At 37.6% G+C, this 26,590-nt stretch overlaps 1 protein-coding gene across 3 annotated transcripts; it reads right to left on the bottom strand.

The window, feature by feature from the left end:
• Window positions 1-928: 928 nt before the first annotated feature.
• On the bottom strand, window positions 929-26,590 carry NBN (nibrin). Of its 3 annotated transcripts, none has more exons than XM_061346799.1 (16): window positions 26,450-26,590; window positions 24,672-24,805; window positions 23,068-23,213; window positions 21,748-21,907; window positions 21,236-21,339; window positions 16,533-16,650; window positions 16,052-16,242; window positions 14,913-15,013; window positions 12,578-12,719; window positions 11,874-12,137; window positions 11,132-11,597; window positions 9,758-9,841; window positions 7,173-7,328; window positions 6,033-6,146; window positions 4,933-4,982; window positions 929-1,066 (listed from the first exon to the last, which is right to left on the bottom strand). In XM_061346799.1, exons 1-16 carry the CDS (start codon window positions 26,478-26,480, stop codon window positions 1,036-1,038), a joined length of 2,292 nt encoding a protein of 763 aa, XP_061202783.1. In that variant the 5' UTR covers window positions 26,481-26,590; the 3' UTR covers window positions 929-1,035. The 3 variants fall into 3 exon arrangements, with proteins under 3 accessions (XP_061202783.1, XP_061202784.1, XP_061202785.1); XM_061346800.1 differs by having other exon boundaries at window positions 9,770-9,841; XM_061346801.1 differs by lacking the exon at window positions 26,450-26,590 and adding an exon at window positions 25,776-25,822.

Genomic DNA, 26,590 nt, shown 5'->3' with positions numbered 1-26,590 from the left:
AAGCAATCCCAACAAAACCGCAAACTTTGTGTTACACAGAAAAATGCAAGACACAAGATCTGAAGCTTCTAAGATCTCTAAGCTTCTGCTTAGATGTATTTTTAGGTGAAGAACATAATTTTGTCAGAAAGGTGGGTGTGCTTGCAGGCTGTGGTCTGAGGCAGATGAGAGGCCTTAGATGCCGTGTCAGTTACTGAACTTTTTTTAACCTTCTAAAGAAAATCAGCACACAAATTCTCTCAGAAAACTGGTGAACCAAACATTGAAACCACAGGGCACAAGCACACAGAATGAAAATGGAGCGTGCAGCAGAAGCTCGGCAAAATGCAGTTAATTGCCCTTGCTTGTGCTCACAGCTTTTGCTCTGCCTATAAAAGGGTCTTTATCTCAACCCACGAGTTTTTGCACTTTCACCCTTCTGATTCTCTTACCCCATCCTGCTGAGCAGAGCAAGTGGCTACCTGGGTGAGCCCATAACAGTATGTTTTAGAAAATAAAGGAAACATCAGGTCAAGCTAATGTAATAGTTCCAGGAGTAAGGCAAATACTGATGCAATTAACCGGATGTTCAGACTCCCAGGACTTGGATCGTGTAATCATGTCCTTTATCACCCACCTCAGATACAAAAGGATGAGGTTCACTGATCTACAGGCCTCTCATCAACCAGACAGCAGACATAATTTAATTAGAAGCCAAATTATTACCCACTGCACACCCTTAAGGTGGACCCAAATCAGGAACATATACTGGATGTATGTTCAGCCAAGTGACAGTACTCCGTTTTTTTGTGCCCAGTACTACTGTGGAAAATCCCCACAATGCCCATCCCTCTTGAGAGGAAACAGGCAATCCATAAGTAGCAAGCAGTGAAAGAAACTTTTATTTTTTTTTTTAATAAAGGGAAGACTTAAGACTTGGAGTTAGCAGCTAGTTCAGATGGTCACACATAGGTATGTATTACATTGTGTAACCAGCAAACCTAAGGAGCAGAAAGCTGATTTTGCTAGAGAATCATTGTAAATTCAGGTCACAACTTATCTTCGCCTTTTCACATTAGGATCGTATCTGCAAGAAAAAAGACAATTTGTCACGAAGTAAAACTTCATAATATTCAAAGTTAACAATGGGATGTAAATAGCTTTATTATATATGCAGAACAAGGGATTGGTTACTGTTCAGGCCTTCTCCTGACTACACTTGTAGAATTAACTACTGTTGCTACAACTTAATTGAAGGATGTGTAACCTGTGCATGAGCTAAAATTTTCACTGACTTCCTAGATAACTTAAAATCCTTAAATCTGATGCATGAGTTTCTCCAAGCTCTTAATGTTCCAACATAAAGTTTCTTAAATAAAGGGCGGAAGGGTATATATTCACATGTGAATGTATATCCACAGTAATGTACATTTGGCCACAACTCGTTCAGACAAAAACCTTTCTGCTGCTTCCTACTACATAAATCCATTCCTTGCCTTACCTTCCCCTTTATACAGCATCTTACCAAGTGTTAGCAATTTAGATCTTTCTGAATATACCAAATGGTTACCTGATTTACTGCAACATGCTTACAGTTTGATTCTGCTTGGCACTGCTATCCCTTGGCTTTCGCTTTCTCTCCATTTGTGCTTCATCTCCCCAAATACTGTGTCACTTCTTTGAAATTCTGATGTGTTTTGTATTCATGCATGATTAACTTATGGACACAACTGAATGATCACGAAGTTTTACTTCCACTAATTCTGCTTTCATTCATCAAGACTATTTTTGCTTACACAGGAAAATGTGACAGCTTGTGAGCCAAATTACATCACCACATAACTAGAAAGGTATTAGAAGTCACTGCTGTTGTTATACAACTCAGATTTCTGGCAAAAATGAAATGTGTGCCTCTGAAAGAAATGCTCTTATTAACTGTTAATTGACAGAGCAATAAGGTTTTCTGAATGGCTTTACATGTTGATATGCAGTGTCATTTTTTTTTGATAGAGATTTTGGCAAAAACCACCTTAGTCATACACATTTTTCTACGTAAATGGTCAATTTTTAATGTTAGTCAAAAACATGGCAGGTAAGAAGTCAAACACTGATCTATTCTTTCTTCCCATAAAAAGTAAAAAATAATGCAAGATCCTCACATTAAATCTTAAAGCATTTCTTTGAATTAATTGCTATAGCATTGTAACACATTAGCATGACCATTTAAATATGTTGTGGGCACCAAATCCTATTTTGGGAGGCAGGGGGCAGGGAAAGAGAAGGGGGAAAGATAAGCAGATAGGAGAAGAGGATGATGCAGGATGAATTCCACGTCAAATGAAGCCTGCATAATGTTTTCCAGAGAAAAAAAACCGAAAAGACATAACCAGAGCAAAGAAACTGTACAGTGCCTGTGGCCTGAAATGGAAAAAGGACTCCAGAGATTCCACTACTGAATGCACAAAGAAACAAAAGACCTTGCTGGGAACAGGGAGTGAAGAATACAAAGGGCTATTACTGAACGTAATAAACATTTATCTGTAGTCTTAGTAGACAGTACAATAATACTTTTCCTTCCTCCTCTCTCTCTCTACTCAAGAGCAGCAGTTGAGGGCACAGCTTTTCTTTCTAGCTCATCTTTACTTGGAATACTTCATGAATCTTTCTAACATCATCAAATGCAGTTTTCATGGGAAATTTTAGCTGTTAATATTAGCATTATGCCGTGCCGTTTGACTCAGAATTAAGGACAAAATCAGAAGAAGGTTATAAACTGCTGAACATTAAATTGTGTGGTGTAACGTTTTTGACTGTGGAAACTTCTGTAAGTATAACTATCCTAAATTGACTGGAGATGAGGTAAAAACTTTTTTAAACATGAGTGCATGCAAATTATCTAATTTTCCACTGTTGTGTTCCTAAAGACTAAAATTAATTAAGATATTTGGGCCAGATATTGTGCACATAGCAATCAAGCTGCACCACATTTTTATAACTGTCTTCATAACTGACAGATATTCAAAGGCTCTACTGCAGACGTAGAACTTGGCTTAGAACTTTTTTAATTAGAAATGGGTCATAAATAATTAAATTAGGATTACAGTTAAAGTAACCGGACAGGAACTCAACTGAACAGGATGATTCATTCTTTCAAAAGAGAGATTAGGGAAAGCAGTAGAGAACTGAACTGAGGGTTATTGAAATAAAACTGCTGAAACAGACTTTTGGAGGCAAATGTAACAAGTTATGGCAAGAAGCAATAGCAAACATTAAAGTGAATGGACCTCCCAAAGAATTCTCTCAAACTCCTGTGAGATAAGCACTGATTAAGGGGACCTGGACAGGCTGGAGAGCTGGGCGGGGAATAACTTGATGAAATATAACAAGGGAAAGTGTAGAGTCCTGCATCTGGGCAGGAACAACCCCAGGTTCCAGTATAGGCTGGGGAACGACCTGTTAGAGAGCAGTGTAGGGGAGAGGGACCTGGGGGTCCTGGTGGACGACAGGGTGACCATGAGCCGACATTGTGCCCTTGTGGCCAAGAAGGCCAATGGCATCCTGGGTTGTATTAGAAGGGGGGTGGTTAGTAGGTCGAGAGAGGTCCTCCTTCCCCTCTACTCTGCCCTGGTGAGACCTCATCTGGAATATTGTGTCCAGTTCTGGGCCCCTCAGTTTAAAAAGGACAGGGACCTGCTGGAGAGAGTCCAGCGCAGGGCAACTAAGATGATTAAGGGAGTGGAGCATCTCCCTTATGAGGAAAGACTGAGGGAGCTGGGTCTCTATAGTTTGGAGAAGAGGAGATTGAGGGGTGACCTTATTAGTGTATATAAATATATAAAGGGGGAGTGTCACGAGGATGGAGCCAGGCTCTTCTCAGTGGCAAACAATGAAAGGACAAGGGGTAATGGGTACAAATTGGAGCACAAGAGGTTCCACTTAAACCTGAGAAGAAACTTCTTCTCAGTGAGAGTGACGGAACACTGGAACAGGCTGCCCAGGGAGGTTGTGGAATCTCCTTCTTTGGAGACATTCAAAACCCGCCTGGACACGTTCCTGTGTAACCTTATCTAGGTGTTCCTGCTCCGGCAGGGGGATTGGACTAGATGATCTTTTGAGGTCCCTTCCAATCTCTAACCTACTGTGATACTGTGATACTGTGATTAAGACAGAATTAATGACTCTACTACTCTGTCAAGAGCATAGAATGATTGGTGTAAAAATACCTCTTCTCCTCTAGTCTGAAACCAGGAAGATGTTAAGGCACTGAGGGAGTTTCTAAGGTAGGAGCTTTTTCATTGTGAACGGATCTGAAAGCAGCTGAAGGGTCTCAAACATAAGGGACACAGAGGGGCCATACTGAACGATTCACTTAGGGGTTGTTTTGGGGTTTTGTTTTTGTTTTAAATTGTTAATCACTACTTCAAAGATTAAAAATAAAAAAAATAAAATAGCCCTGCCCATCACTTGTTCACACACCTAATGTTCTGTTGCTTTAGCTCCCTCAAGTGACTGAGCACAGGGACAGGCAAGTGCCATGGCCAGAATGAAAAAGTGGCAGACCCCATCATTTATTCTTCACGGTTCACATGACTGACTTAATCATAAGACCAAAACACTTCATTAGGCACTAGCAAACAATAATGGCAGAAAGGCTGACCCTGGAATCTTTTTCAGCCTCTGTGAGCAATCAAGCTCGTGCATATGAGCCAGGAAGCAGCAACATTTTTGTTTCAGAATGTTCTTGTTAAAAACTTAGCAAGTCTGAATGAAATTGAAAGTTTAAGGCATAAAAAGAATTAGAGAGAAGTCAAATCATTTGGATATATTCCACAGATGGGAACCCATGGAATTCTGAAAATAATAGCCGAAGCAGTCTTCTACAAAATCGGAATTTTCCCAAGAACAAACACAGAAAAAATATAAATTTTCTAAGTACAAACGTAGCACTCTTACCTAAAGAGATCATCAGCGAGTGATTCTTCTCTTGCATGTCGGTTCTGTTCCTGAGAAAATAAATTAAATATTTGATGTTAAAGATTAAACTAATAAACAATACAGAAAAACAATACATTACCGCACTAACAGTTTTTCTTGAAGAAATAAGTTTTCTCTAAGTATTTATATTACATTTTATATTTCTATATTTAGAGCATATTCACATTAGGTAATGTATTTTACTACTCACGTTTGGCTATCACTACCAACTTATGGAATGTAGTAGTTTGTACAAGATAGCATTTTTGGTCAGAAATATGGTTTGGGGTGTTGAGCATATATGTAGAAATAGCAGATTTTTTTTAATCTGAGTATTGGTGCATAAACAGAATTTTAATTAGTGTTATCTATAGCCAGGTATTTAAGAAAAAAAGGGGGGGGGGGAGATAATCATAAGGTGTTGATGTGATGGGAGATGGGATCTTAATTGGGCTTTGGAAACAGAATATGATTTATCAGCAAGTATTTATAAAGAAATTACTGGAAAATCAAAGTGCCAGAGAACTGTGATGACAAAATTTATTTACAACTTCTACATAAAAAAGGTGAAGATTTTTGCAATAGAAAAAAAAATATTATTTATTCTTATCTCTTCGGTATAGTCCAACTGATTTTTACTCAGGTATATTCTGTTCCATTTATGAGTAAAGTATCAGCTGTACTTTATAACAATTTGAACCCAGCTAAATGCAGAGAAGTTTTTTCCAGCTCCCTGTCACATTTTTAGAAGTCATAAGTTTCCATACTGCTTATTAGAAAAAAAAAAAAAAAGGTAATTCTCTCTTAGGTTACTGATTTTGCTTTAAATCAGTATTTCTGATTATATGACTGTTGCGTGTAAAATGAATTCAAATAATCAGCAAAAAGATGAGTTTACCACTGCCCTCTGACTTCCAATAACTTTTCTAACGTGTATTTTCCTATAAGCATCTGTGGACAGCTGAGGTTTTATTTCAAAAATAAAGTTCGGAAGTATTTCAGTAATGACCAGAGGCTGGCACGAGCACTTAACGTACGACAAGTTTTCATTTTACCATCTTCAAGAATTAATTCCTTACCTCAATTTCTTGCCTTAACCACTCTTCTAGCTCTGAATTCTTTTTAGCCTGATGAGCAATCAAATCTGACCTTCCAATAATGTATGGAAGTTGCCCGGCCCCTGGATAAGCTACCTGTCAGACAATAAAGTCTTACAATTATAATACAAAGCATCCCACACTGCAAGTAAAAGGTCTCTTTTAACAAATTCAGAAAGTCTATTCAGATATCACAGAAGGAAGTCAGTCTTCCCTTGAATAACATTTATCAGAGACCAAATTTAAGAGATTGAAGTGAAAAAGCATTTACAGAAAGCTATTAACTCCCTCCTTTTACTGAAAGAAAAAAAAAATAGCTGTCAAATTACATTTGCTAAATAAGTCATAGTACATTAAATGGAGTTTGAAAACATTATAAACTTATAGATTCTATTTTGTCATAGAATGTATAAACATCTCTTACAAAATGATGGAAAATACTACTAGAAATGTAAAATGTTATCTAAAAATGAGAGTGTATTCCCAGAAAGCTGGAAGTTGTATTGTGTTACTCTCACGCTCTACACAGTATTTTACTGAAATGCATTTCTGGTAATCTTATGCTTTTTTTTATATATTATTTTTTAGTATGAGCTGAAGAGGTATTTTTACACTGAACACTAAGACTCTTCAAATTATCCTCAGGATCCAAGCAAGTAATAGATTTTACTGTTGTAAGATATTAGATTTAGTTCCATTTAAAACCCAAGATTTATTAGATAAAATGCAAGATTCTGAAACATGCTAAAGCATATGCTATGCTTTATACACAGCATATGTATAAACATACGTATTCTAACACATGGTGTTTGGAGAAGTCAACTTGTTAGCTTTTGGGAGATGGTAGTCATCAGTTAACACCTTATTCTAAGTAACAGCTTGAAATAGAGTGCAAGTCTCTAAATAATCTAGCATGAGGTCTCTCTCAACTTGGTACTTCTTCAGTCAGTTAGAAAAATATTTGTTAACAGTATAATATGGTATTTAAATTGTTTCTTTCTGCAGTTACTCTCAATTTAAGAAAACCCCAAACTTTCCTAACATGTTTCTATAACCTTAAGGCAAACCTTTCTAGTACTTTTAAATAGTGCCATCTTGTGACCATTTCAAATACACACCAACCTTTTTAAACAGTTTGAAGTTTTTCTTTCCCCCATAGCTGGTATTTCCAGTAAGCTGAATGTTCTGTCTTGGACAGCTGACAACCAGTGATCTAAACTCAGTCAACAGAAGTCTGCTAGGAAGATTGCTGGAGTCATCTTGCATTTTGTTGTGGTTCTTAGGTGGGAAGAAAAGGAAAAACCATTTCAAGTGCATAAAGAGACACGCAGCATATCTAGCAGTATGAACTTCAGAGAAAGATATAATCATGAGCATAGCTGAGGCAAAAGTTAGGATTACAAAAGGGCAAGGAGAAGATGCAGTAGTGCTAAAAGCCAAGAAGATGAATTTACTTCTCAGTCTCCTCATATACCACTAAGAGAGCTGGGAGCTCAGTAATTTCTCTTGTATTTACACCTGTTCAAAAGACAGGATCACTAAGAACTGCAGTAACAATAATAACGAAGTCAGTGTCTCTCACTGCATTAGGATTTTACTTCCAGATAAAACTTCAAGTAAGGATTTTTTTGTTTCATTTGTATTTATCTAGTATCTAAAAATAACTTCTTTCCTCCTCTCCACCTTGCCTCTTACCTGGACTAACCAAGTATGCTTACTCTAATGGAAACTCCAGCTAGCTCCACAGACGACAAAGTCAAACATCTCCATCTCAATTCTAGCCTACAGATTTACCGTTTAGGCCAATGTCATGGTTTAAGCCCAGTCGGTAACTCAGATTCACGCAGCCGCTCGCTCACTCTCTCCCTTCTTAGGCTGAGAAAAAGCTGGGGCTGTTCAGCCTGGAAAAGAGAAGGCTGCGTGGAGACCTCATAGCAGCCTTCCAGTATCTGAAGGGGGCTTATAGGGATGCTGGGGAGCGACTGTTCATTAGGACTGTAGTGACAGGACAAGGGGTAATGGGTTCAAACTTAAACAGGGGAAGTTTAGATTGGATATAAGGAAAAAGAGTTCCTTACTGTAAGGGTGGTGAGGCACTGGAATGGGTTGCCCAAGGAAGTTGTGAATGCTCCATCCCTGGCGATGTTCAAGGCCAGGCTGGATGAAGCCTTGGGTGGCATGGTTTAGTGTGAGGTGTCCCTGCCCATGGCAGGGGGGTTGGAACTAGATGATCTTTCCAACCATAACTATTCTATGATTCTATGATTCATCCCTCCCTCCCTACTCCCAGGGGTATGGGGAGAAGAAGTGAAAGAATGTAGCTCCCATGGATTGATACAGTAACAGTCCAGTAACTAAGGTATAAGGCAAAACTAGGACTGCTACCACCAGTAATAACAGTGATAAGGGGAACAACAAGGGAGGAGAATATAAAACTAAAAGGGGGAAAGAAAACAATAATCACAAGTGATGCACAGTACAATTGCTCACCACCCACCGACCGATACCCAGCCCAACCTGAGCCCTTTCGGGTAACTGCCCCTAGTTTATATACTGGACATGACGTGCTGTGGTATGGAATACCCCTTTGGTTAATTTAGGTCAGGTGTCCTGTCTCTGCTTCCTCTCGGCTGCCCATGCCCCTCCTCACTGGCAGAGCATGAGACTGAAAAGTCCTTGACTGGAGTAAATATTACTTAACAAGAACTAAAAACACTGGTGTGTTATCAGCATTGTTCTCAGGCTAAAGTAAAAAACACAGCACTGCACCAGCTACTAAGAAAAAAAATAACTGCTACTGCTGAACCCAGGACAGCCAACTTTAGGGCTGTAAGCTCGATCTGATCAATGAAGCAACTTTTTCTTGTACATGAGAAAACCCCATATGCCAGCAAGTTTGCATGCACACTTTCCTGCCTAGGGCTAGACCTATGTGATTTATAAAGGAAGTCTGAGTACAGGACAAGTTCAAAAATACTGTTAAACCATCTTCATAGACAGCTCCAGGCCAGATGCAGTACAGCTGTTTTATAGCAAAGTATAAACTAAAAGTCCCTTAACGTGAACTGATCCTGCACTTTGGTACAATTGCACAGCATTCCCTCTTCTTGGGCTAATTTGTTGTATGTACATGAAAAGGTGTGATCCTGCCACTTGCTCAGTGGCTACACTCAACCTTATTTATCTCTTCAGAACCTTTCCATTTCAGTTTCATTTAGTCTCCCTCCCCTCTGCTCCACTGCCATTCCCAGCATTCTCCCCTTCATTCATCTCACTTCTAACAAAGCTAGCACACTATTTACTGTTAGTGTATATTACATCCATTGTTTTCAGTGGTTCATCTCCTTAGAGCAAACAAGATTATATTCTTGTCTGGTCTCTAAGCAGTAAACTAACAAACATATCAGTACAAGTATTAACCACATTGAAGGGTTAATACAATTAAATAAGGTGACTGAAACTATAGAAAACTAAAGTATCCATGCAAACACCATTAAACAAGCGTGCAGATGAACTACATTCTGTCCCTTCGCAGTCAATAGTATAGACTGTACTATTCAAATTTACATACGATTATTCTCAGGAGTACAATCCTCAGAACCTCCTTTACTCTGAAACAGAATCCACAAATCCTATGTTCTTAAAAGCAAAATTTTGATCCATTTTCTTAATGCTTCTCAAAGTCTGCTGTTCAAACTTACAATGACCTGGTTTCTTACCAAGACTGGTGACTCTTGTTTGCACTCACTTTTCATTTCTGGAGTTAGAACTGATCCACGTGCCTCTTCTTCCTATTTAATTAGAATACAAATTTAATTACATAAAATTGTTTTCTCCTCTATGCAGTAGAATAAGCATTTTCAAATAAATATATTTATACAGAAAAGAAACTGCACTTTAAGTTTCTATGATTTTATGTACACTGTAACAATTGTGGGGTTTTCCTTAAATTTTTCTCACATCTTTTTCTTATATGAGTAGCAAGTTTTGTCCATGTGTACAATCTTCAAAGTCCTGCCAGGCTGTGGAAAAGACTGCAAAAGCTTTTAAGAATAAAAAGTAGCATTTTCAATTTCACATGTTAAGTGTACATGTGTGCAGGAAGGACATTTCATTACTAGACAGGAAAGCATTCCGCAGGTTGCTCACACAGTTTAAAACCAGATTTGCCCCTCATAAATTATTTTCAGTAGTTGAAAAAGTCAGATCAGCTTTATGGTGATAGTACAGGAAGCTTTAATATATGTGTATTTTTTAAATAAGCAAAACTTACACCTAAGTCCTTGTCTCTTATCCCCTTCTGCATTAATAGTCTACTCTGCCACAGCTTTCCATATTGTTTTCCTCTATAAACATGTTTGTTTTTTTTTTTCATGAAGTGGCCACTGTTAACTCAAAATCCATTGTTTTCTTCATTTCTCTTCAAAAATTGCCTTATCCTCAAAACCAGAGAAATAACCAAGAAAGCAAATTACAAGCTGTGTTTTGGTTTTGTTTGGTTTTGTTTTCTTCTTTGTTGATGGTGGTTTTTTTAAGAGGATATTAGTGATTTGAATCGACTCATACAGGAATTTTAATAATCTTTCACATGACATCTAGAGATTCTGACTCGAAAGACGTTGGACACTTCTTCAGTAACTCAATAGGTCAACTAATGATTTCTTCAGAAAATCCATTATATAAAGGTAATATAATTATTATTTTTGTATATATATCCATGTTATAATTAACAACTACATACAAGAACTTTTTCATGGACTAGTGATATATTCTGCTGTTCTACCCACAGTACTTCAAGCAAAAAGAGAGGAAAAACATCAGGATACAAGCAGCTTTCAATTCACATAGAAACAATGTCCTGAAGAATGAAAAAATATTTCTCATTCTAGATAGGTGTTACACTGCAGCATTCACATGTAATAGATACATCATGGCAACTTTTAGTTCAAGTAATTTGAGAGGTTTAAGCAAACAAACTTTACAAAGCCACTTCCTGTATGTCAAGCAGCCTCATCCTTAGAGGATTCATCCCCATCCTTCCAACACAGTTCAAGACTAGTCACAAGAAGAAGGTAACTTACCAATATTTTGTTCTCCTCTCTCTGCTTTACATTTACTTCTTGAATTCTGCTTCCTTTGGTTTCCAAACACTTTTTCTTTCTCTGAGCTTCCTGGTCATGATCTGCCATTTGACCTTCCCAGTCTAAGTCTCTGCTTCCAAACACAATTTCTAATGCCTCTGTATCTTCAGATAAATCCTCTAATTCCTTTCTCTTCCCTGATGCATGCTTTTCACTAGAAGCAGTTTTAGTGTTGGTTTTATCACTTGTTAGTTTGGCACTTTCCCTCACAAGCTTTATACCTGTGTCTTCTAATGCAAAGTTTGGGCTTAGGTCCAGGATGTTATTTTCCTTCTGATGCCTCTCTGCTTCACTGGTCTGCACTGATGAAGTTGCGGGTTCAGTGAACTTGGGAACAGGCGATGACCTTTCCTCCAGTCTTGCTAGTTTGGCTACAGATGTTTCTTCTCCTTCTTCAGCTCTTTCCCTTAACCAGACAGTATTTACAAAAGAAAGAAGTTACAAAAGCGTTTGTGAATATAACTAGCTGCATTTGCAAAATAACAGCTTCCTGAGGTTTCAGTGACCGCATTATGAGATTTGAACATAAGTACCCTTGAAGAAAAGCTTGCCATTCTAGAAAGGTGATCAAAAATTACCTTTTTATTTTGAATTAAATGTACGACCCTTTAATTAAAATTATTAACCAAAACAGCACCAATATAATAATAAGGGAAATGATGTCTAGAACATTTCAACATACCTTTTTCTAACTACTTGGAAGTAATTCATAATGGAGTTAGACTGGTGATGTGAAGCACACTCACTAGGTTTAACAGCTTCTGAACTTTTAGATGGTGAGACAGGATGACTTTTTTGACTAAACCCAGATGTTCTGTTCACTCTAGATGTTGATGCTCCTGCATTCAAGCTGCCACCAGTGCTAGGGTTTTTCTTTATGGCGGTTATATCCTGGAAAGCCATCTTTCCTTGTCTATCCATCTGGGGAGTATTCTCTATCTCCATACTACATTAAAGAGAAAAAAGCATTAAGTGAACACATAAGAAGATACCACAGAGATACACTGCAGAATACCATTTAAAAGAAAAAAAGCAAAAAAGCTGTACCTGTACCTTGAACATACTTGTAAAAAATGCAGGTGTGCTAAAAACGAATTGTAAAACCCATCATGACAAATATATCTTTATAATTGTGAAATGGCTTGAAAATTTCTAATACTTAAGACTGTCAAATCAGTTAAGCAGTATCTACATTTGTATCTGAGTCATGTAAGTCCTATGTTGCCTGCAGAAATTATCTCACTGCAGACAAACGGAAGCTATTTAGTAAGTGCCGTTTCTGACACTACACAGCTTTGTCCATTGGCAATGATAGAGTTCCTCTGTCACAAAAGACTGCTTTATTTGCAAGTATTAGCTTAGAAACTGTTTCCAAAAATACTTCACCATGTCTGCTCTTCTATTTCTGTATCAGCCACATATATTGTGCTGTCATCTGCAGCAGCTACCATTATGGTTTCATCCACAACCAAACTCTGAGAAACAGCTTGCCCTACAACAGCTGATGCACGAGTACTTTCAGTTACAACTGCAAAATCAACAAGAGAAGAATTAGAAGGTTAGTATCAAATTGGTGTTTCTTTGCACGTGTTATCACACATTGGTAACTGATCTGGTAATTTTTTTGTAAAATGGTCTTAAAGCAATTTTAATAATTAAGCAGATCTATTAATTAAAAAGAAAATACAACTAAAACCAACCAGATCTAAAGGACCATATTACGGGATTCAGGTTTAGTTAAATATTCCACTGAATGAAGTAATGGGTTTTTTCCTTAAATAAAAATGAGGCACAATGGGAAATCATGATTAATATGGATATAACATAATAAATCATGCAATATATATTTTATACACAACTGTCAGAGCACAAAACTCCTAATCTTTAACATGTGATTATTATATTTGAGACTACTAATGTAGAACCAGTATTTGCTATCAAAACAACTTAGGATAACTGTCTTCTACAGACAGCTTCTCACAATCCCTATACTAAGGAGATTATCTTAAAACATCATTTGCTGCTCTCATTGTTTCTCTGTGTAACAGAAAGAAGAGCACACTTAACATCTTTTATATTATCTTCTGTTTCGTACATCCTTGTCTTCATATACTTAACGTCTTTTCCAAGTCAAAGAATACTAACATTTACTATTTTAGCATGTCTCATCGTGCTTCTAGATACATTTTTAATTACTACTCATCTCTTAGCCCTTTACATTCTTCCCGCATCTCATTCTGACCAAGACAATGATGTATTGTCATTTCAGAGAACCCATTCTCTACACATTTGTTGATTTTTTAGAATCAGAGTAGTTAAGTTTGGAAACAACCTTAAGATCATCTAGTTCCAACCCCCCTGCCATGGACAGGTTTTCCCAGTGTTGTAACCTGTAGAGGAATAAATCACCTATAGATACACGTCTCCTCCTTGAGCAACTACATGTTACCGTGTGTTGCTATTTGTTCTGAGACAAGAACTGAGGAAGAAGTCTCGTTTGCAATCCCATTGATTCGAAACACATACATGGAAGTTGTAACTTCCAAACAGCAGCATTTGTTTCCTCTTAGCAAATAAACTGTAAACACAGCCACCTTTAAATGCCTGATATTTAATCTTTTTACACAATTCACTCAGACAGCTTTTATCTGTCCTATCATTCAGACTAGAAACAAGAATCAGCATTTCTGATTGTTTCAGATATCTGCAGGCTCAGTATCTTTAAATTTAACCTGAGAATTACTTTATTTTGTATTGCTTTCTAAACTAAATGGATAAACACTCATATACAAGTTATTTATACAAGAATACCATCAACCAAACTATTTTTCAGAGCTCTCCGTTTACCGCATGTGTATCTTTCTCTCTTAAAAATACACTTTTGAATAAATAATGTTCCCATACGTAAAGACAAATCTATAGGGTTTTGTTATTTTATTTTAATTGTAGGATTTGCTACCTGTTGCAACACTTTGTAGAACAGAGTAAGAACAATTTTACTGAAACAAACTAGAGAGTAACAATTTTGGAAGAAGCATGAAATAAAAACCTCTTTTTGTGTCTTAGAGATGTTTATTACTATTGTATTAGTAAATATGTTTAAGTTTCAAGTCACGACTTGGAATGTCCACCCTCAAACTATTACTTTAGTAAATGTGGCAATCATTTGTTTTTACTTCTTATGCCAAGATTATGTTTGGTTTTACTGGGTGGGGGTGGTTGAATTTTCCTGAAGTAAATTCCTTTCTGTGGAGGGGGAGGAAGAAAAGGGAAAAAAAACCCAAACAAATTTACAAATTAATTCTGTTCTCTCCATTTCTAACACTCATCTTTTATTCCCCTATTGCCCCTGTATTTTCATGAAAGACAACAGCATGTAATCTAAACCACCACATATATATTGCTTCAGTGGCCATTAAAAACATGAACTTCAGAAGATTGTTTTAAAGTATCTTTCCTGTAAAGATCAATGTACAATGTGTCTCCTTTTATGCTAATTTTAGATCTGCCTTTTTATTTAAAGTCATATGAAAGTCAGTTCAGTTTATTGCAAGACCATTAAAAACCAATTACCTCTTCAGATCTGTATACATTTTTCACAGTGTCATTCTGTTTTAGTGATCTTGCAAAACAAAAGAACATTACCAGTTGATGCCCCGGTACAAAAAGAAATACTGCCTCTTTAATGCTGTTAAAATATTACTACCCTTCTTCCAATTACCTTTGTTACCAAGCTGCTTTTGAGGGTTGCAGAATTTTTCTGTAGACATGAAGAGAACTGCCAATCCAATTTCTGCCTCTGGAATAGCCCTGAGATCCTTGCTGTTAATATACAAATAAAATAAAGACAGACAAAAAAAACCACCCCAACCCTGTTTCTCAATACAGATTCAAAAATGAATAGGCAAATGGGAATAGATATGACTAAGTACAAGATGTTCCACTCTTCCTGTCAAAAAAAAGCAGTCTACACTACAATTTTTCACAATACAGTAAGCGTAATTATCCATCATTATACCCATATCCTATACATATGAACTTCCAGCTGCTGCTGTAGTCACTGTCTAGTTTCAGTAATCTGGCCAATGTATCTCTCCCTACCTGATTTCTGAGCATCTAACCAAATTACCTTTGATTCAAAAATTTGTGTGAATGTGAAAGTGACTTGAAAGATATGATCACCTCTTAGAAGTTAGTCAGGCACACACTCCCACCTCTTCTGTACTATAGCCATGAGAAAGAACTCGAGTACAGCTTTCTCTTAATCAGCAAGAAAATTAAGGGGAACTAGGTTTACGTATTAAGTACTGGGTTCTTGGTTTATTTCACTGTTTTAATAGCCTGCCTTCTCTAATTAAACTTACCACCAGAACAAAACCTGATTTTTGTTAAGCAGAAGCTGTTCTTCAGAAACACTGTATTCAAATAATTAGGCAGCAACAAACCACGTGACTTCAAGGTGCCATTTCATGTTTTCCATGAAATAAGTATGTGTATTTATAAAAAAAAAAAGATGACCTATTTTCCATTCTTAAAATACATATTTTAACTTATTTTAGATAGTAGAAGAAAACCCACTTGCTGTCTGTAATTTCAAAGCAGCTTCATTACAATTAATTTTTTATAGAACTGGATCCTCAGAACAAAGAAAAACAAACAAAAACCTAACACCAACATAAAAAAGCTGCAAAAAGCTCATTAAATCCTAAAAAACCTGCCAAGTCCTTTGTTTCCTGCTTGAAGAAATTTTAGTTACTATGCTAAATACTTGAAGCAATGAAACAATGCCCGCTTTATGTATGCAAACACAACGACTAAATCTCTGCAGAAATTCTGAAGTACAGGAGAACAATGCTGCACCTTTGCAAGACAGTCAGAACAGAATCAGTCCAGTTTCTCATGGAGTCAGACCCTGGGATCTGAGAGCCTGTCAACATCACATCAACAACACAAACATCAGGAGAAACTAGTAAAGATGTTTCTTTTCTTCCTTCTGTCATCAACTTTGCTTCCCCACCTCCAAGAATAACTGCTGGACCCAGTTTCTTGTGCTAAAAAAAGGAATGCAAATACAAAAATAAAACCTTGAAATACGGTCAATTTAAAAGTATCAGCATAATCAACTATCAGCATAATCACTGATGCACTAATGCAGAAGTGATATGTTCTGTTTCTCCCCCTGTATTTCATCTTGCTTAGGCCATTGTACTGCAAGAAGATAAATACATAGAAATCCTTCTTCCCTGATGAACCCAGAAACAGTGTAAATTCACAGAGAACAGAATGAAGTCTGTGCTTAGCTACCCCTGCAACACTTTTTTGCAATGTAAAGCCCCATTACCTGCTTGGCAGTTAAAAATACAAAAGTTTTTCCATTGAATATTTTTTTCCTTTCCTGACGCTCAGACAAATCCAGTTTTTCAGTGCCAATGGAAGGCTCATCAACTGGAGGATAAAAACTGCAAGAACAGAAAATTAAAGTTACAAAATTCAGATTTACCTATCTGCACCAATTCATCATCCGTTTTGTTTTAGAGTAAAGCTCCAAAGTTAAAATACTTGCCGTGTTAAAACTATTTACACATATATTTTTCTTTCAAGCAAATGTTAAGAACAAACAGAGCCTCTAATTTCTCATTATCCAAGCTAAGACCAAGACTTTCCATTTTAGTAACTGAGAGGAACATACTCAACCTATCCACTTTAAGTATCTGTGTATACATATCCACATTTTCCACTAACAATACTAACAAATAAGATGGCAATCTCATTCTGCACTTATTCTAGCTAATACTGAAACTCCACACAAAATTAGTCATTCTGCTTGCTCTACTCTTCAAGCAGGAACAGCCACCCTCCTCCCCTTCTACCGGATCAAGAAATCCACCACAGTGGACGACAGCCTACTAATATAACAGAAAATAAGTACATTTCTCTAGCTGGGAGGATAGAGAACTGAACTGGTTCACCCTGAAGACTCTCAATTGTTTTGTCTAATAAAAAGAAAAGTGACCATGATTTCTGCTGGGGAACTGATAAGGCAGAAATGAAATTCTACCCTGAAACTCTCATTTTTGTCACAGCCTGTGATGTCAGCTCCAGTTAACGATGACATGCCCACATCATAAAACCTCTAGAGTTAAGACAAGTATCTAACTGATAGTTTCAGGATAGTAATTTACAGGGTATTTGAGCCACATATTCCCTACTACAGCACTTCTGACAGACCAAGATGAAGGCACACAATAGAAAAAAGGGAAACTATAGGCCAATTTTAATCATACTGCACTAATGTCTGTACCCTATCAGCAGTTTATGTATGTATTCTGCCTGACATCAGAACTACTTATATTTATTGTGACTGCTGATTTTACATAGAATCATAGAATAGTTACGGTTGGAAAGATCATCTAGTTCCAACCGCCCTGCCATGGGCACAGACACCTCACACTAAACAATGCCACCCAAGCCTCTGTCCAGCCTGGCCTTTAACACTGCCAGGGATGAAGCATTGACAACTTCCCTGGGCAACCCATTCCAGCGCCTCACCACCCTCACAGTAAAGAATTTCTTCCTTATATCCAATCTAAACTTCCCCTGTTTAAGTTTTAACCCATTACCCCTTGTCCTATCACTACAGTCCCTAATGAAGAGTCCATCCCCAGCATCCCTATAGCCCCCCTTCAGTTACTGGAAGGCTGCTATGAGGTCTCCACGCAGCCTTCTCTTCTCCAGGCTGAACAGCCCCAACTTTCTCAGCCTGTCTTCATACGGGAGGTGCTCCAGTCCCCTGATCATCCTCGTGGCCCTCCTCCGGACTTGTTCCAACAGTTTCATGTCATTTTTATGTTGAGGACACCAGAACTGCACACAATACTCCAAGTGAGGTCTCATGAGAGCAGAGGGGTAGGATCATCTCCTTCAACCTGCTGGTCACGCTCCTTTTGGTACAGCCCAGGATACGGTTGGCTTTCAGGGCTGCGAGTGCACACTGCTGGCTCATGTTCATTTTCTCATCGACCAATACATCCTTTTCATAATACTATGGGGGCAGGGAGGAGGGGGGGAAGCTAAAACATAATCCCAAAATCTGGTTTAACAGCACAATAAATTACATTTATACAGATTTAAATACATACACATACATATCTTTCTTCTTTCCCAATTTATGCAAAGATTAGCAGGTTCTAAGGAAGAAACATACTCCATGAAATGCTGAAATGTTTAAATTTCTGAAAAAACGCACCATTTGTAAACATATAAACATTCTTAAGACACTGAATAGTCACCTTATAGCTGAACACAAGAATATGTAAATTTACTACTGCATCCAAGTACATAATTCAATTATGATAGTCTAAAATGTACTAAGTAATTAGTTAATTTTAAGTAATCTTTGTTCTTTTGTGTTTTTCATAATCAAATCCTGAACCTTTACATATATAATGGAAATAAACCAGCCTGAAACCATCAAGTTTTGAAAATGAGTATTTGATAAGTCTCAGTAACCTGTTCAAGTCTGTTTACAAAAATACTGTCGCACTGAACTACCAATCATAAGAAACAGGGCAACCTGGATTTTAGATACCAGGCCAGACTTCTGAGTCCTGCAGAGACAGTTACTAACCTAAGTTAAATACAGGGAATAAAGTTATATCTAAAGACCAAAGGATGAATTAAAGAAGGGAGCAACAACAGTTTCCATTAATTTGGAACTTGACTGTAGTTCCCCTATAAACACATTTCAAACCTGGTTTTTAATTTTATCAGGATACTTCAACTGATCATCTCCTCAAAGAAACGTTTGATTTTCCTTTGAAACTCTTATCTAATACTGATAGAAGCTCAAAAAGCATCATAATCTTTTTCTATTTAGGATTCTGAAGCACTCCTTGTCCTCTCTCCCCATAAGCTTTGAGCAGTACCACAGTTACTCAGAAAAGACCTTCTACAGTCTTAAATCTTTCAATAAGTAGATTTTGAGTCCTGTTGAGTTAAAGGCTTAGTTACTTTCATGCTTTTTCAAAGCCTTTCACTATTTACACTGGTCTGCTGTAATAAAATACATCATTTCATACAGGGCTGCACTTACACAGCCATTAGCAAAGTCTTCAGTTATTGTTCTTTGTTGCATAAGTTATCGAAGACTACCAGAGGACTGAGGTAATACACTTCACCATAAAAAGCTTCAAGTAAGAAGGCCCACACTGATATGAGAACTGCGCTTTTGCAATTCTGTGAAGTCTGATTATCTTTGAGCTTTAAGATTATACTGCCCTCAGACTGTTGAGAGATCAAATCTACAGTAGTAATCAAAATTTAATTGTCACCCTACATTACCACATCAATATACCTTTCTTATTTCAGATAAAAACTAGTACTGCCCCAAGTTGTTCAGTGTCTTGTGGGTATAGAAGCTCATGTCAGCACTATCTACAATGCAAAATGTAGAGATTCCCTGTGAAATTTAAAAGTATTTTTGAAAATAGAATGCAAAGAGCTGCTAAAACAATTTTCAGTATTTTCCCACCAGCTACATCTTAAGAGTATCACCTGATTAAAATACTGCAATTATTTTAAATATAGATCTGTGTATTACACCAGCTACCTCATTTAGTTTGATTCAGAACTCTCTCTTGGAAAGCTACATAATGGATATACTGATAGTGTCACTAACATTTAGTCAACTCAATTCCTCTAAAGGTCTTAACAGTTAGCAAAAACATCTGAGAAAGGGAAACATACCTATCCAGTTCTATTTTATGGAGCCTTTTTCCATGTCACCCTGGTTCTTCAAACTATTCTAGCATCGGCTATCATCAAACCCACTAAAGAAAATAAACTGCTATGCCCTAACACACATTTATGCATGTATATCCATATATGTGTAAAACCAACAGTGATTCTATGCTTCAACACTTATTTTCCCCAACTCAAAAGCCTGGAGTCCAGCATTCAACTGGTTAAACAACACACCCAGAAAAGTCATAGTATCCTGAAAGCATTTAAATGATTTTCACAAGATTTTCTCCCTGTTGACTGACATTAAAAGTTCAACATGTTATTTTCAATGCCAAGTACTCTTACAATGCCCATTCACTACGTATTTCATTTCACAGTATCTTCCAAAGCATGCAAAGAATAGAAGCAGTTAAAAAAAACAAAAACACACAACAACAAAAAAGCAGACCCAAAAAAACCCCAAAACCAAAAACCAAAACCAACAAAACAAACAGCTACCAATGCAGTTTACCTTTTAAAAATACACAATGGAAACTTCTCATCCACACAAATCATGTGTTCATACAAAATAAACCAACCCAAAACACAACTGTCTCCCTTTTCAAGGTAAAAACAGTAGCAATACAGGCTCAGATGAAATTCTTAACAACAGGATTATTTTACACTTTTCTAACCAGAGAAAATAACCAAAAGGGAATATTCTGCAATACTTAACTCCAAAGTAATAATTTCAAGCTAATTTAACCATGAAAACAATGAGTATTTTATTCTCACATAGTGAAGACCAATGCACATTAGTCTTACTTCACCTCTTAACAGACAACTAAAACCCCTTGCTATTCCAGGGAAGTCAATGGCCAGGCTAACTCTGTCTTAACCAAAGTTTACAGTAAACTGAGTAACTGCGTAGTGGAAAACTATGTTTACATAATGAAATAAGCTTGACATAATTTCTTTTATAAAAACATAATTTTCTTTATGTTACTGTATCACCAAGATACAACTTTTATCATTTAAACACCCAGGAGTTTAAATGCTGTTTCAAATATACCAACAAAACAAGTTCCTATTTAGAGGTAGTAACATCTCTAAGCATACAGTCATTTCCAAGAGCTCGCTCTACATACTCCAGGAACAAGGAACCTGCCTGAATATGAAAATATGTGTCATATTAAGCATTCTTCCACAAGGAAAGTTACTGTAAATCACCCATTCTGTCAAACATCATCAGGTAAATATGTAGTTACTTGATAATCTACATCACGTAAATTTAATCTGTGACACTGAAAACATGGTATTTACCTTTTATGATTCGGCAACTGTTGTCTGGACTGAATAGCTTTGATTAATTCAACAAAAAACTCTGGTTTTATAATTGGCCGACCACAAATCAGAGCACATATAGTCTAAAAAGACAGAAAACATATCATTACTCTATGTAAAAAGTTCAGCTAGAATACGGTTCAACTGACATTAGGTTTTCAAGATCTTAGATGTGGCAAACGTCACACAAACAGAACAATACTGATTTTTGCTACTGAAATCCAGGATGGTTTAGTTTTTAACAGCATAGCTTTTAATTGCTGTCTTGACCAAAGTTATGAAAATGTAGGAGGCAACTGACGAAAATCAGTAAAGGTCTTCAAAATTTGCTTGATTTTTTTTCCCCTCCAACCTTTCATCAACATCCTCCTCTTTCTAAATGTGTTAAGAGTTGATTTTGTATGGGTAAATCTTGAACAGGTCTAGAATTTAATTCGCATCTGTGGGAACATGGCAAAGCAATGCCATCAATATGTAAAAGCTCAACATACCTTAACAGTAACTTTTACTGATACCATTACAAGGTGAGTACAGTCTTTTGTCCATTCATTCACAACAAGGCCTCCAAGCTGCTGGATGGCTTGATTTAAAGCAGTTTTCTGAGCTACATCTAAACATGAGGAGCAGACAATCAAAGGTTCATACTCTACTCTGCAAAAAGCAAGAGAAAATTGCTGTTGTTATTTCAACAATCATGATGAACAACTATGATTTAACTATTATGTTTATGTCTCAGGGAAATCTGAAGGGGGTAAAAAAAGACCCGACAACAAGAAAAACACAAGCCACAGCCCTTTCCCTCCTCCCCCCCCCATACTCTTACTTAGACCAAAGACAGCTTTAAAATTTCCCAAAGAAACTAAATACTGATTCTTATTTAGAAAACATAACAATTTGGCTGAAATATTTTTAAAGACTTCCGAATTTTTCACAGACATCACATAAGATTACTGCTTCAACAATACTGCAAGGTCAGGGAATATTAGAAGAAATTGAGCGTGCGCTTCCTAAGGCAAAAGTATGCTCAACAAAAGGGTCCACAAATAGATTAGTATCTAAAAAAAAACCGTAAGTGTTGTAGAAGTTTAAGTTAAAAATTCAAAAATAACTGTAATAAATGTGAGGGGAATTTCTATCAAATAATGCCAGCAGCTGTGAAACAAATGAGTCAAATTTCAAGGAACAAAGACAATTCCTGGTTGCTTTAATGATGATTTTACTGATCATTAGATTTTGTTCTGTTTACCTGCCATTTCAAGGACTGCTTCATAGATTTAAAGATAGCTCTGGCTACCATGTTAAATTTGAAAAATTAACAAGTTGGATTCATTAAAGAGAATGCAGGCATACATCACAGCAACACGCATTCAATGGCTACTGCTGCAGAAAGCACCCTACAGCTATGTCAGTTCTTTTCTCATTACGTTATCAGCAGCTAACAAGGGCTCTGACAAGCTGTCTCCCTATGCTAAACTTTCATCTCTTCTTTAGAATCGTTTATATTATAGGATTTTGTTCTTTACCTAAAATAGCCTGAAAACACTCACTGTATGCAATATATCATCTTCTAAATTGCCAGTGCTTTACTATGAACAATTTAACATCTTAGTGTCAAAATAAATTATATTATAAAAATATGTAATAGAAAACTGTTGCAAAAGGAGGTGTGGAACACAGGCAAAATACTATTCATCTCCTTTGCTTTCTAAATCCATCATTGTTGCATCACTTGCCAAGTTGTATGATGTGCTAGAATACTCTTTTCAAAAACTGCAATTTTCTATTTGATATTTTAGAATCAAAGCACTTACCTAAACTTGCTTTCAAGGACTCCAAAGTTGATTCTGTCACCAGACTGCAAGGACACCGAAGGGCCACTGAGTTTTGTTCCATTAACAAAGGTACCATACTTAGATGTATCCGTTACTGTTAATATAGGGACTGAGAGAGACTGGCTCTGAAAATAAAAACACAAATAAGCCGTTATAGTTTATCAGAATGAGACAGTTTTATCACAAAGAGGTTATTACCATTATGGATCAAAGCAGTAGATGAGTAAGAAAAAGCTTACAAAATACCATCCTAAAGAAAGACTCTGGACAATGAGGCTGGCTACCTCATTATACATCACCTTGTTTTCACAGTGAAGAATGAGACAAAATATACACATTTTTAGCTTCACAACTTCAGTGCTTCTCACACTGAGTTTTTCTGTAAGCTGTGCAAGCCAATCATTTGCCAGGCCAAAGACCATGCTACTGCAGTTTAGCAAGGCTCTGAGATTTATTATTGCTTTTACCTACCATTCAGCCCTGGCATAGGTGCCCAAGTCACCTTCCCTCACTCCCATCCTTGAGCACTGCTAGTCTTCCACAAGCTGCAGGGGATGCTGACACCAGCATAGCTCAAGAAGAGGTAAGACACTGTCATATTTCCCAAATGGTTCAACAAGTACTATCACCTTGTTTTTATGGAAATTTTGACGTGTAGTTATACATTATTTGGAATATTAAAATGACAAATTTTATGTATTTAACTTCAAACTCTATGTACGGTTACATAAATGAAATTCCTGCTGACTGGCTACAAAATGTCCATAAACATTGCAGCACACAGAATCACAGAATCATAGAACAGTTAGGGTTGGAAAGGACCCCGAGTTCATCTAGTTTCAACCCCCTGCCATGGGCAGGGACACTTCACACTAAACCACCTCACGCAAGGCTCTGTCCAACCTGCCTTGAATACCACCAGGGATGGAGCACTTACAACTTCCTTGGGCAACTCATTCCAGTGCCTCATCACCCTTACAGTAAAGAACTTCTTCCTTATATCCAATCTAAACTTCCCCTGTTTAAGTTTTAACCGGTTACCCCTTGTCCTATCACTACAGTCCCTAATGAGGAGTCCTCCCCAGCATCCCTATAGGCCCCCTTCAGATACTGGAGTGCCGCTATGAGGTCTCCACGCAGCCTTCTCTTCTCCATGAGTAATAGTAAATCACTAAGCACCCTTTGGACATTTTTTTCAGTCTCCTAATCACATACAGAAAGGAATGAAACAAGAGCTAAGCCTGCAGTAAGATAACTGAAGCACTTTTCAGAACCAAGACCTAAAACTTAACTATACAATGAATTTAATAGCATAATTTTCCTGCTATTATTATTTTAATACAAATTCCTACTGAATCTTCACTCTGGAATAAAAGGGAGCTTGAATCAGTAGAATTATGCCACTAAATATCTCAACATAGGCAAGCAACCCTGAGGAAAAACAAACCCAAAAGAGAGATGATCTACTTGTTCTACTCCAAGCATAAAACACGAGTGAGATTGTAATGAGAGTATGTGTGACCACAGCAGACTGAATTATCCACACAGCACACTGATAGTAGAGTAAAATGCTGGCTACTTACAGTGGTTGTTCCAGGATGAGTTACTGTCAGAACCGCATGACTTCGACTGATGGACATATCATGTTGAATTAAAATTGCACAGTTTTTGCGTCCAACAACATATTCTGTACCACTCAAAAGCCGATATGGCTCTCCTAAAAATAAGCAGGAGACAGAAAAATATTAATGTAGAAAAACATCCCAAAATACCCTAAGTACTTAGTAAACATTCAAAAGTTTATGTATGTTGCATATATGTTGCGTAGCTGAAACTCAACTTTGTCACACATCATTTATTAGGCTGACTTAAATTACTCATTTAATTTGTAGACAAAATCTCTTTTCTTCCCCTCTCTCTTGCTTTATCCATTATAGGTTACATTTTATAATAAACAAAGCAGTTAAAGTGGCAGCACAAATTTAAGGACAACACATTTTTATTAATACTCTGCTGCTTAACTTTTCTCTTGTATTACTTCTTGAAGATTACGTGTTACACATAGAAGTGCTACATAAAGAAAAAGATATTATGTAAGATAGCTTTTCCAAAACACAAGTTTTAAGGGTACATAATTTTTTGAGGGTACATAATTTATTTACATAGCATATTAAGAGATTCAGAGGAAAATGTCCTCTTAATGAATGTAAAAAGATCTGCAATATAAATTAAACTGACACTTAGTAAGTTGAGTCTCTGACCTATGCTTTAGGTCATTCTCGGTATCCATCATCTAGACCACATAGTGGCTTTCAGTGGCAACATCCAAAAGGTGTGTGTTCCCTACTTGTCAAAATCAGAAACGTTTAATGATGAAAATTAATTCTGAAAGATTAAATTCTACTTAACAACCTTGGGCAAGTAACTTTCCGAAAATGAACTGCACAGAAATGATTGACCTGAACATAACAACAATCCCGCTGTTTTGGCTCTTCCTCAAGTTTTCCAGGCAGTAAGAGATAACTCAGTTCATTTCAATGAACTCCCCACTAGGAGTTAAACCAAACATTCAAAATTCACTTCCAATGAAACAGAAAATAAAGAGCAGATGAAGTTGTGATAGGACTACTTGTTATACAGACAAGAAAACATTTAAGTAAAGAAAAAAACTGTATATTATATGATACCTATTGTCAAAGTTATCAATGTATCAAAACTCCCATGGATAAGGGAACAGATGAAAAAAGGCACAGTGGCAATTCAGTTTCAGAACTCTGCATCCAAGAAGCAACATGACGTCTTAAGTTCAATGCTTGGTCCTTGAAGCATCAACACAGTATTTATACAACTTCTCTGAAAGGGAAGCTGTCAGCCTCAGAGACTCCTGAGGTTGACTTCTGCCTCAGAGATCATCAGGTATTTTAAAGCAGCGCTCTGTGACCTGCTACACTGCCTGTAGCAACACCTGAAGACACCCTATACGGGATGGCAGACCAAACAACCCTGTTAAATTTAACGGGAGCTGTCGCCCGCAGTGCCCAAGGGAATATCGGAGGCTCAGAGCCGGACGAGCGCCCGGAGCAGAGGCCTTCTGCCACCGCCGGCCCACACCGGGTGAACACAGCTCTGCCCGAGGAGCACGGACAAGTAAGCCCGACTGCAGACCACCGTGGAAGCCGAACCACGCGCTCCCGGCGCCGGCACTACCGAAAGGCAGCTTCCGGCCTCACGGTCCACCGCGAGATGCGAACCTGAGGCCAAGAGGCGCCCTCAGGCCGAGTACCCGCACCCGCACAGGCTGGGGAAGGGCCGGCCTCCCGCGGTGCCCGGGCCCAGCCCGCCGCGCTCTGAGTGCCCTCACCTGTTCCTGCGGCGGGCACCAGCTTCCACATGCTGGACAGCGGGCACGGGACGCCTCAGCGCACCGGGGCAGGCTCCGCTCAGTGTCCCCGTCGTGCCCCGGCGACGCAGCCACAGGAAGAGAAGCCCCCTCTCTCGCTAC

This window comes from Neopsephotus bourkii, unplaced genomic scaffold (assembly GCF_033783945.1).
Source record: "Neopsephotus bourkii isolate Nb327-2 ecotype Australia unplaced genomic scaffold, CSIRO-AGI_Nbou_v1 NB_275, whole genome shotgun sequence".
NCBI lineage: Eukaryota > Metazoa > Chordata > Aves > Psittaciformes > Psittacidae > Neopsephotus > Neopsephotus bourkii.
This window is presented reverse-complemented; position numbering and strand designations above follow the sequence as displayed.